Source organism: Choristoneura fumiferana, chromosome 3 (genome assembly GCF_025370935.1).
Source record: "Choristoneura fumiferana chromosome 3, NRCan_CFum_1, whole genome shotgun sequence".
NCBI classification, from domain to species: domain Eukaryota; kingdom Metazoa; phylum Arthropoda; class Insecta; order Lepidoptera; family Tortricidae; genus Choristoneura; species Choristoneura fumiferana.
In genome coordinates this window covers 15486733-15498678 of record NC_133474.1, presented here as the reverse complement: position 1 = coordinate 15498678, position 11946 = coordinate 15486733, and the positions used below count along the sequence as shown (strand labels likewise).

Sequence of the window (11946 nt, the reverse complement as noted above, 5' to 3'; positions counted from 1 at the left end):
TTAGGTAGGTACTTTATAAATTCTCGAAGTTGCATCTCGTTTCTGCATCCTTTTCTTAGAACCTAACTTTACTAAAATAAAATATTTAATGTATGTTTTTTTTTATATAAGAGGGGACAAACGAGCATGGGGCTCAACTGATGGGAAGCAATCACCACCGTCCATGGACACCTGTCCACACGAGGGGTCTCGCATGTGCGTTGCCGGCCCTTTGAGAGACTGATAGGCTCGTTTTTTAAAGATCCGTAAGTTGTACCGCTCCGGAAACATTGTCCCAGGAAGCTGGTTCCATACCTTAGTCGTGCAAGGATTTTTTTTAAATTACAAGACATCTGCCTTTTTTTCAACAGTTATTTACATAGCTTAATTTGCTACCTACTTATACTTACGTACCTACTTAGTTTTCGAGGTAAAATTGATTTGTATTATTAAGAGGCCATAAATATTCGATGACAATGCAATAATCATGTAGACAAAAAAAAATTGGAGTTGTCATTGTATGGTGATCTCTTTTCTACTATTTTTAACCCTCGGCGCAAATATCATTGGTGATGTTGGTGGTGTTGATGTCGTAAGTTTGACCGTAAAGTGTGTATCTGTCTGTGGCATCATGGCTCTTAAACGGATAGACCGATTTCGATGCGATAAATTTAATGAAACGGTGGAATTGAGATAATTTTTGGCTAAGATTGATTAAAATTGGTTCAGACGTTTTTGAGATATTAAACTTTGAAATGACAATGTTGGAGGTTGTTTAACGTCTCCAAGTTGGTTATAGGTAGAAAACATTTTCTATGTCTGTTTAATATTTGTACAAAAATCGCTCCAGGTTTGTTATTTTAAGTTCTATTTATTTTAATAAGGTATTATCTACTGGGTTCGTTCGAGGATTTAAATAATCAAAAACAACACAAATATGTTAACAAACATTTAATTTTTATCGTTTAGCAATATATTATTCATAGATAATAACTATAATTTAACTACAAAGTTACTATATAGGTACTTCTATGTCTCCGTTGCGAATGTATCCAGCTTTTGGAAACCTTCTTAAAAACACTAAATATAATTTCTACAATTTATTTAATACATCTATGCTTATAATAAACACCTAGGTTTTCTAAAACAATTTAGTTTTTTGATGTATTGCACATTTTACCTATTAAAGTTCAGGTGCGTCAAACGTATTCGCAAGGGAACAGATTGCCGACACAAAGTACTAACTAAACCCAATTAAGTTTTGAATACTGTCATTTAATGCATTTATTAAACCCTAATTGGCTATAACTATAACACGAACTTTGCTGAAATCATCACTACATGACAAAACTATTAGGAACATATTGAAACAGTTACATACAACTAAAATTAAATATTATTTTACAATATAATACAGCGGTTCACGTCGAACAAAAGGTCATAATTATATTACAAACGTCGAAGCGTTAAAGATCCTGGTGTACATCCATTTGCATCAACACGTGTAAAGCGCCACTCGTATAAATGCATTCGCGATTCAGTACGTCGATTCACTTCAGTCTGCACAATGCTTATAGCCCACATCATTAAAGTCAGCGGAGCGGCGGCGCCCGCGCACCCGACACCGGTCCAGGAGGACCTCGGAACAATATTGCATCTACGGAGATCTCGGGGAAGTCGGGCACGTTTTATTACTAAGTGGGACTGTGGGGCGGGTGAGGGGTGTGCGGGGGATGCGGCGGCAGCGGCGCGGAGTGCGGGCTGGGCGCGCGCAGCGAGTCTGGCGAGGAGCCGGGAGAAGCGCGGCGCGGGGGGTACGGGGAGAAGCGGTGCTGCGCCAGCGGGGAAGGTGCCGCGCCGGGCGGGTACACGGGCCGCGGCAGCTGCAGCCCTGACCCCGACGCCGCGAGGTGCTGCTGGGCCAGCAGCTGCGGCGCCAAGCACGCCCACTGCCCCCATAGCGCCGCTGCCGGCACGCCGTATAGCGGGTACGCCGCTCGCAGAAACAGCTGCGACCGCGCCGCCAGAATCGCCTTCTCTTCCAGCGTCAAGTTGTTATTGTGCTGGTCCAGATCGAACGGCCGCAGAGGTGAACGCAGATAGTGCTGCTCCGCTAACATCGACTCCATCGTCTCCCTGAAAGAGCACAATAACCACGTTTAAAAAAATATTCCCATGCTTCTATCATTTCATTAAAAGCGTATTTCAATACAAATAAATGGGTGTGTGAGCGTATCTACCTATGATTGGCAGCGCTGAAGCGCGCCTCATCAGGGAAGACGGATGTTCTTTCGTGCTCTCCCGTGATATAGAATCTCAACAAAGAAAAAAATTCAAAATAAAACATTTGTAAATATGTAATGACCGATTTGTATCAATTATTTCATGTAGTAATGTTTAGCTATGTAATAGTGGGCTTTTTACGAATTGAGAGAAATCGACGCATTATAAATTTTACGGTTGAAATCGTTTAATAGTTCTGAGCGATCGAATTGGTTGAGAAGTAATGGGTAAAGATGGAGACGTAATTGAGTACCCGGAGGCATCAATCAGTGTCCGTTCGTCGCTCGTGTTTGTTTCAGAAAGCGGAGCCGGGCGGCGCGATTAGAGCACGAGCCCAGTTCTGTCGTATGCTGTACGTAATGGGGCTAATGAATGCGCATGATTGAATGATACGCGGCTGTCATTTCATGTACCTGCCCAATTATTAACCGTCATTACTACGTAACTACCTATTCCAACGAAAACTTTCTGAGAGTCTTTTTGAGATCTGATTGATAAATAAATTGGTTAGAAAGATGTTAATTATGGACAAAATTACGAACAAATCGAATACAGTCTAATATTTACCTTTCGAATTCAGTGAGACGTGAAGAGTCTCGAAATCCCTTGGCGAATGGATTACTGTCTATTTTCAGTTTCGTGATCTGAAACAAAAGAGACACGGTTATTTTCCCTCAAGGTATTCAACACAATCCATACTAATTCATATCCATACTAATATTATAAATGCGAAAGTGGGTGTGTTTGTATGTTTGTGTGTTTGTTTGTCCGCCTTTCACGTCGAAACGGAGCGACGGATCGACGTGATTTTTGGCATAGATATAGTTTATAGGCCAGAGAGTGACACAGGCTACTTTTTATACCGGAAAAATGCACAGTTCCCGAGGGAACAGCGCGCGATAACTGGATTCCACGCGGGCAAAGCCGCGGGCAAAATCTAGTATAAAATAAAATGTTCATGTTTTTTAACGTTGTAGAAAATACGCATTAAAACATATTACTATTATTAATGATTATTTGAAAATCAATAAATGAAATACAAATATTAATAACACGGTTTTAATTTCAATTACGTTCCAAAGAAACCAAATGCACCGCGGTGATGGTGATCCAAGATCACTGTATCGGGAGTAGGCAGGTAGGAACACTTGTGCCAGTTCAGATTGGGGGTCTGCATTATTATTAATTTCATGGTGGTCAAATTGGCTCAAATTTGTAATTCAATTTATGGTCCAAAAAAGGTCTTAAAAATGTATAATATGGCATTAATCAATCAATGTAGTCACAAACTAAGGAAGTTTGTTTTAAAGATTCGATACAGGGTAAAGAATAAACATAACTAAATAAGTATTTAGACAAATTCATACTTAAACACACATTATACACCCAACATTTGAGAAAGACATTTGTATTTTTATAAACAAATTCTGCCCTGAGCGGGAATTGAGCCCAGAACCTCAAGCATCGTAGTGTGATTTCCTAACCAGGAGGCTCCTCGAGCGCCAAATACTTATTATGAATGCTCATGTTTCATTGGATTTCTCAGCATTTAATGTGCTATGATCCTGTGGCCCACTATGAACCGGCCGGGGCACCGCCCGCAGAGCGCCGGGCTCCAACTAATAAGGTTAACTTATTGACGACATCTACCTCCGTTTATCACTTTAGTTCACGGCGTGATCGCACTATTATTTTACAGCTGAACGGGAGGGTATTTGCATTGAATTAAACACACATTAGGTATTTTATGGCATGCTTATTAGGAGGCTTAGTCGGTGTTTACGGTTGGCATTAGGGATAACATTAAGGACAACAAAACAGGAGTAAATAAAATGAATATACTCGATGTGGTGTCTTGATAATTTTAAAGTTATTTCTTTGTATTCAAATACATAGTTTCAACCATAACTAATCTTTTAACAGTTATTGCACTCGCCTATATTACAGTAAGGGGCTGTTTCACCATACATTGATTAGTGCCATCTCTATTTGTTTTGTTCGAATAGACAGAGACGGCATCACATTTAACCATCGGTTAACGCTAATCAATGGATGGTGAAACAGTACATTTAGATGTATCTAAAAACTAACTGACCATTGATTAAAATTCAATTATAACTATAATTTAGGTACTAAGTAAACACTGGATTGAATTCAGTCGATGCACTCATAAAGCAAATATTTGATTTAAGGCAGGGCAAGGTGTTAAAAAATGTGTTTGGCACCGCGGAGGCAGCGGCAATGAGAAATCGGCCCCTCGCTGTGTCTCCCTGCTGGGACTCACACAATTTCTGAATAATATTTACGATAAACCTTCCACGGAAACCAGTGACCATTAAGCCACTCCGTCCACCTAATATCCGCCCGAATTAAACCAATAACGGCAATAATCCCACAAACCAATTTTAGCACTTCTTTATTCACTGTACCTAAAGATCCACAAACATTGTTCAGGTTGGAGAGTAAACGTTGAAAAGTGACGCGTTGTTCTTTCGTCTTTGAACGCCAAACGTACAAAAATACGTACCTACCTATTCATGTGTACATAATACCTATACCTTCCGCCGCCTAACTTTGCCTAAAAGATCATTGCCCCGACTAGTACCATAAAAACTATAAAGGTATTATTCCAATAATTGAATAGGCACTATACCGTTAAGCGATTCGAACACAATCCGGGAGTAACGTAAAGAAAAGACGTCGTATAAAAAATGCATCTCAAAAATGCGTCAAAACTGAGTATTAAGTAATGAACTTTTAGGCAAATTTATATGGCGTGCGGTATAGATATCTCTCATCCATCAGTAATATATGAAAAGAGGTAGAGGTATTAAGATTTACAAAAATAATAGCTCTTAGTACTAATTTTAATAAAATTGTTGAGAATGTCGGTATAGTGTCAATTATTTTACAGATTTCAACGATTTCTCGTCTTTTGATGAAGATTTATTGAATACATTCGTTTGATGTGCTACGTCGGAAGGAGACGCGTTAATCTACACAGAGACTTAAAATACACTCGAAATCATTGTCACGGATCAAAGAAAACAATAAACAGTACAAAATATTGACTATCCCGTGACAAATCTTCGGCTGCCGCAGTTAACATCAAAATCACAAACAAGTCAAACAACATGTCGTGGACTAATGAATACAAAAATAAATACAGAGAAGCTTTAGTGCAAAAAAATATGTACACATTTTAATCGACGGTAGGTACAACTTTACAATGATTCAGTTTACTCTTGAAATTAAATCAAAATTTAGTAGCTGCGGCTTCGGAGCGGCTAGGGTAGACTTGTTGTCTGTCTCACAGAACCATTACAAAAACGCACTTCAAGGTAAATTCATAGCTGATGCATCTAATACAAAATAGAATAAGTATCTATTTTTCGTTGTGGGCGGCTCATGTTGCGGTCCTCTCTAAATTTAAATTATTGTTAGTTAGGATAGGTACTTTAACTTACTTAGGCATCTAATTGAAATCGGGTCTGGTTTTTTTCTTACTGTTAATTTATTTATTTGAAGCGGTTGTTTTTTTCAAAGATTTTTCTTTCTACCCGCGACGGAACTCTAGTGAGAGGTTGTTTGTTTGTGTGCAAAACGAATGTTCCCATTTATCTCCAGAACGGATGGACCGATTTAGTTGCTTAGTTATTTGAACTTCTTTAAAAAGCTTCTTTAGTTATTTTTGTCAATAATTTCATGTTCTTGTATTATATATGTTATTTTATATGTTTTATATTTTACTAGATTTTGACCGCGGCTTCACCCGCGCGGAATTCGGTTATCGCACGCTGTTTCCTGTTTCCTGTTTCCTGTTTCTGACCCATAAACTATCTCTATGCCAACAATCACGTCAATAAGTCGCTCCGTTTCGACGTGAAAGACGGACAAACATACAAACACACGCACTTTCGCATTTATAATAGGTATTAGTAAATGGACTTAAGTAAAAATTCTGTTAACATTCCACACTGTAATTGATTGTGATAAGAATATGTCTGCTGTATTTGCCTGTTATTGGGTTGTCACTCGTCAATATCATTAACACATCGATTTTTTCAATTATTTTATAGTGTGCTTATTGGCGAACCTAAATAAATAAAAACCGATCTCGATTGCGGGCTAGGTAAGATTTAAGAGTTAAGAAAGCCCCTTATTAAGCTTTCGCTAACATGACAATAGTGGTGTCTGCTCGCGAGCTCGGTCCGAGACGGGATGGGTCCGCGCAAGGCGAGGGTCACGGTGTCGCGGCAGCTACTTACACTTGCACACCCACCTGGCGAGCTCCATTGACTACAATGGCCGCGCTCTCTCGTCGCGCCTGCGCCTGACGTAATGAGTGCGCCTACAATGCGAGTAGTAGCTGACAATATTGACGCATTATACATTATGTATGCCTGTCGGACCGCCCGTAATTGTTTTCGATGGGTTGACACCGTTGGTTTCGTGATTTGCGTTACCATAAGCGATATGGGGACTTTTTCGAAATTCTGAAGTGCTTAACTTCATCGTGTTTTATACGAAGCTTCATAATATGTCAATGGGGGAGCGTTGGAGAATAATGAATGTGACGTTTTCTCGCTACCGACGTTTATTGGATTTAGTACAAACATAAGAACGAAGCGTGTCAAAATAACCTAATTTAAGTATCAACAAACGTTCGCCTTGGGCGGCGGCGGCTCCGCTCACTGACAACATTAAAGGCGCCATAATGACATTATTCCCGAGCGGGTAACAAAAAAATCTCACAAAAAGGCGTCAAGGAGAGAAATGAGCGTCGCCCGCGCACCGCAGCGCTGCAAACGATGCTCTAATTATTGGGGTGGTGATGTATTGTATGGAAGAAGGTATAAAATACAAGCGCACTCGGCAACCAAATATCTATTTTTGTTTCTTCCGTTACATATACTACAATATTAATGTAGTATAAATTCCTCGTACAATACAAACAAACAATTTTGTTATACATCAGAAACATGCTCAGCTCAATTTTAATATTATTTACAAAATAAGTTCACCATACTCTAGGACATCCACTGTTTGATACAAGCCTCCTTCTATAATATGATACCTAACGTCTAATATAACTCAGTTATTAGATAGAAATTTACAACGTAGAAGAGATCAGCGCTAAGCCCTTAGATAACGTATCAGTTAATGATGAAGAACACATCCCAACTATTTCGTCAAGCTCATAATACTTACCATATATTGAAACATGATAAATAATGGTGCTGGGTTGTCATGTAAACAGGCAAGAAGTGTGACAACGAAGACATTCCAGGGCATAAATTAATGCCGCGTAGTGGGTACCTCGCTGATTGATGTAAGGGGCATTGCGCGGACGGAGACATAGCGGTTTACGTACAACGCGCTTTTGAAGAAACATGCTTTTAAATTGCATTATTACATGTTTAATTGGTCGTCAGAATAAAATTATTGAACGGAAATTTAAACAAAAAAATACAAACATTGGAACATAGAACCGCCTCCTTTTTTGAAGTCGGTTAAAAAGTAGAGGAATTTGAAGGTAATTTTCTTAAAATTATTCCAATAGTTTGTGATGCACCAGATGCTAAATTAACGATCGCGATCGCGAACTTCGTTATTGTTTCGTAATAAATGATCAGTCACGAATGTTTATTGTGTTATCTCGAATTATTTTAACGATGAATGATGTGGTAATTATTAACCAATATTAGCACCCAGTTCAACTGTTTATTGTACATTGCACAAGAGAGGTTTGAGCGAAGACGCTCTGGGCGCCGGAACGACCTACAGCTGCCAGTTTTAACGACGCTTTCCAGAAAACCGATGCTTTATTGACAATAATTCCCGAGCGTTCCCAAATTGCGCTGCATGTGGCGACTGCAAACCGGTTCCACGTGTGATAATGCACCCAGCATCTTGTGGCTTTAGTGTTTATACAAATTGACTTCCTTAAGAGCTGATGGTTGTTATGAAAAACGTTTATCGGTGGCGAGACTTGGTACATTTCTGTCTCTAGCTAAAGCAACAGCGAGGTGCAGTTAAATTATATTACAAAATGAAAAATCTTTGTTGTAAGATGCCACTATATTTTACTAGAAATTTTAATCTACGAGTGACCCTAGCGTCAGTAATGTTCTTCATCATCCAACCATTCGATAAGCTGCAAGCTGTCACCGACACTCCCAATGGACAAAATGAAAGATATATTATGAAGGTCGTACAGGTCTTCTGCTACCTCTGCTACTATCCTTATCAGCATTCTGCATACCCACATGGCTTCAATCAGGATCACCGCAAATATAAAGTAGTTTGAACCAGGTTTCTCGGTTAGATACATCTCGGAAAAGTTCTAATTTATCGGCAGTCGCTCATTGTTCTCCCTGTTTATTCTGATGAGAAGATCTTTGAGAGGACCCACTGTAAGTATGAGGTCTACCTTGCACTCGTGCCCGAAGTGTCGACTCCAAACGCGAAAAATCAACGAATATGCAATTTGCCACATTTCAAACGTAGCAAGTAATTTTTCTATCTATTCCCCTTAATAGAAAGTAATTTTAATCGCACCATTTATTATTATTGAAATGTATGTGACGTCTTGACGTGTGTCATTGTTATTTTTTTATATGCCTAAGACAGTTGGGCTAAGCTTTTTGATCCTGATATGTTCACAAGTTTGCAAAATATACCTATGCAAAAAGGTTCAATATGGATCATGCGCTGATTAAATTTCGTAAACTCGAGACCATTTCCCAATTTTTTTAACTCTTTTCAGCAGCAGCAATTTGCGTTTAGTAGACAAGTTTAATCCCATTTAATAAGTTTTAAATTAATTAGCAGCTCGCGTACAACAATAAATGTTTAGTTTTACCCCTGGTGCTGCGCAGACGCCATAAATCCAGCCGGGCCGCACACGACGGCTCCGCGTGACGTCACACCTCGGGTGATCGATGGCGTGATCGAGCGAGACCGCACTAGACCATTCACCAAAAACAAACCGGGAAAGACTGAGACGTAAGATCGATAAATAAATTCATTCAAAAAATATTTTAAATCCACTTTTAACGAAAGTACGTTGACTTCTTGAATTTTTGAGTAATGTTTGTCTTACATCGAGTCTTATTAATTTTTAAAATTATGTACGTTCAAATTATGAGTATTAGAAGGGAGTTTTATTAAGAATCGTTTAATCCGCTCATTCTATGCTATGATCTTCATTATTTTTTTTTATGAAAAAGATTTAGATTTACTTACATTTTTTTTATATTTTACAAGACAAGTTTTTGTTGGCTGATGTTGCGGACGTCGTCTGTTTCCACCAAAATGTAACACGATCGAATTTAGATTTTTTTGATTGCAAAAATTAGAATCGAACACTATAATAATAGGCAAGTACAATAAGAATAACTTCAAATTTCAATCATTAACATTTCTTTTGGCAATTTTAAATAATTTCACAGTTAATGGCGTGTTTCCTTATGTTCTCATTGCATTTATAAAAATAATGTTACTGGGTATTTAAAATGACAACTTAAAGGTCAAGACAGATAATAATCTTGAACTATGTAATTTTAAGTACTTAAGAGTCGTCAAATATAAAAGGAAAAGGACTACATTAAAGAATGAATCGATTACGGGAAGAAAGAATCGCAGGCGGGAGCAGCGCGGGCGCGGGCGGGACGCTGTGACACCTGACCGGAGCCATTTTGGCCCATGAAATATGTTTATTTGTCATGGCTGCCCTTTGTTATTGAAATCGTGTTTGCCTTTACTCCTTCATTATATTGTATGATTATGCTCGAGTAGAACTCGTTTGTAGCTAGTCAATGTGAGAATAGCTTTGGAGATTTTAGAATATTGATTGTTGATATCTACTGAGAAATGAGAAATAAATTTCAATTAAGTGTCTATTGAACATTGTCATGCATGAGTGCGCTGCGCGGGCGCAGTTATTTCCGTGATTATCTCCTCAAGCCGCGTAATGCCCGCTCTACAGCGTGACTAACAAAATACTGACACGATTTCTCTAATCGTTTTATTACACATTTGTCTCTACTAAGCATCTAACTTATTCTTATTACTGTTGATCTTGTTGACATCGATTGTAAAGTCAATTTACGAAGCTTATTTTTTTAACATACAAACATAATGGGTAAACAGCATTTATAAACATTTTAAGCAGCTCTGCAGGTTACCATCCGCGAGTTTTTACCCAAGAATCCTCAGTAGAGCTATCAATCATAACAAATTCACAAGTCATCGGCTATTAAAAAACACATTGTGTGCATTGGGGATGCGCAAACGCTAACAAACATTGTCACCTCGCTGCGAGTCGAATTCTGGACAAAGGCTTGTACACAACCCAAGAGAGGCGACAATGGTGTGGTGGGTGTAGAAGAATATAAATATTGAAGCAGGTCGGCTGCGTCCGCGCCGCGGTTCCCGGGAACTACCCCGCGGAGCGGTTGGCGACGCTGCGTCTCACACTGCGACACATCACAAAAAACGCTATTCACTTTTTTGTAGCTTTACAGTCTTATCTTGTCTTATATCAGAGTTCCAGTATGATAAAGCACCAATAATGATGTTTCGTTTCGAACCGATTAAACAACGTCGCGAGCCGGTGTAAAATTGTGGTGACACTTTTTTTAAGAAAACCTGGTGGTTAGCCTAATCTGACGACCGCGAGTTATAAATTACAAGGTGGATATTCAAAATTAGAACGTTATTTCATCGTCTGAATAAATGTAAATTTTTATGGTTCCGTGGCTCGAAAGCAACAGAACCCTTAGGTACAGGATCAATCGTTTTTATCTATCACACCCAGCCAATTCGCTTCGAGTCTTGTGACCGAGCAAGTGGATCCAACCACGGACTTGTAACGTAAATAAATGAATTTTGAATATGAGGTCACTGTTGTGACCCCTATATTTTAAATTCAAAAGCTTGCTTCAAATAAAACGTCAAAGAAATTCACTTGTAAAATAATAAATACCAATGTTTTACTACTTGTTTTGTTGCCCGCTACTCCGGTTTTGTTTATCATTGGCCCGCGCGAATTATGCAATTTTCCGGGATGAAAACCCTGCCCTAAACTAAGGCCTCATACCAAATTTCATTTAAATCGGCTCTGCCTATTTGACATAAAAAAGTTTTGAATCGTATCTCCTACTTTTGCACTACAGATAGAATTAGAAGTCAAACGGTTATTGGTTCTCCATTCTTTTATCTCCATTTTTGTCAACCGGATTTGAAAAAAATATGAATACTTAATTTTTTATGATTTTTTAAAAATTATCTGAAAAAAAAAACACATTTCGTATCTCTATTGACGTGAAAGATCTAACATATACGAAATCGACATATTTGGGTTCATCTTTGACGTCTCTAAAAACTGGTCGAGGGCTTTCATTTAAAACTAATTAACACAAAAGTTGATGCCAAATATCTCAAAAACAATGAACTTTGAAGTAAATATGGGATACTAAAAGCCGTTTTTGTTAATATAATAAGCTACATAAATCATTAGAAAACTAAGGAATTCAGATCGAAGGTCATTGGGGCATGGGATCCCCTTAAGATTACAGAAAATGAATAAATATTGACATTGTGCTAGTAAGGGATTACTCGCGGTACGCGAGTCCGACACGCACTTGGCCGGGTTTTATAGTAATGAACGGCTTGTTCAAC

The 11946-nt window shown here is 38.6% G+C and overlaps 1 protein-coding gene across 3 annotated transcripts in view; it reads right to left on the bottom strand.

Moving 5' to 3' along the window:
• Window positions 1–945: 945 nt before the first annotated feature.
• The window catches only part of LOC141426241 (T-box transcription factor TBX20-like), a 52692-nt gene continuing 41691 nt past the window's right edge, over window positions 946–11946 (bottom strand). For 2 of the 3 annotated variants that reach the window (XM_074085092.1, XM_074085091.1), the window contains 3 exons: window positions 2830–2906; window positions 2220–2294; window positions 946–2115 (listed from right to left, as the gene is read on the bottom strand). In XM_074085092.1, coding sequence (XP_073941193.1) covers window positions 1674–2115; window positions 2220–2294; window positions 2830–2906 — 594 coding nt within the window. In that variant the 3' untranslated portion in view covers window positions 946–1673. The remainder of the gene's footprint in view (window positions 2116–2219; window positions 2295–2829; window positions 2907–11946) is intronic. The other variant, XM_074085093.1, reaches the window with a different exon arrangement.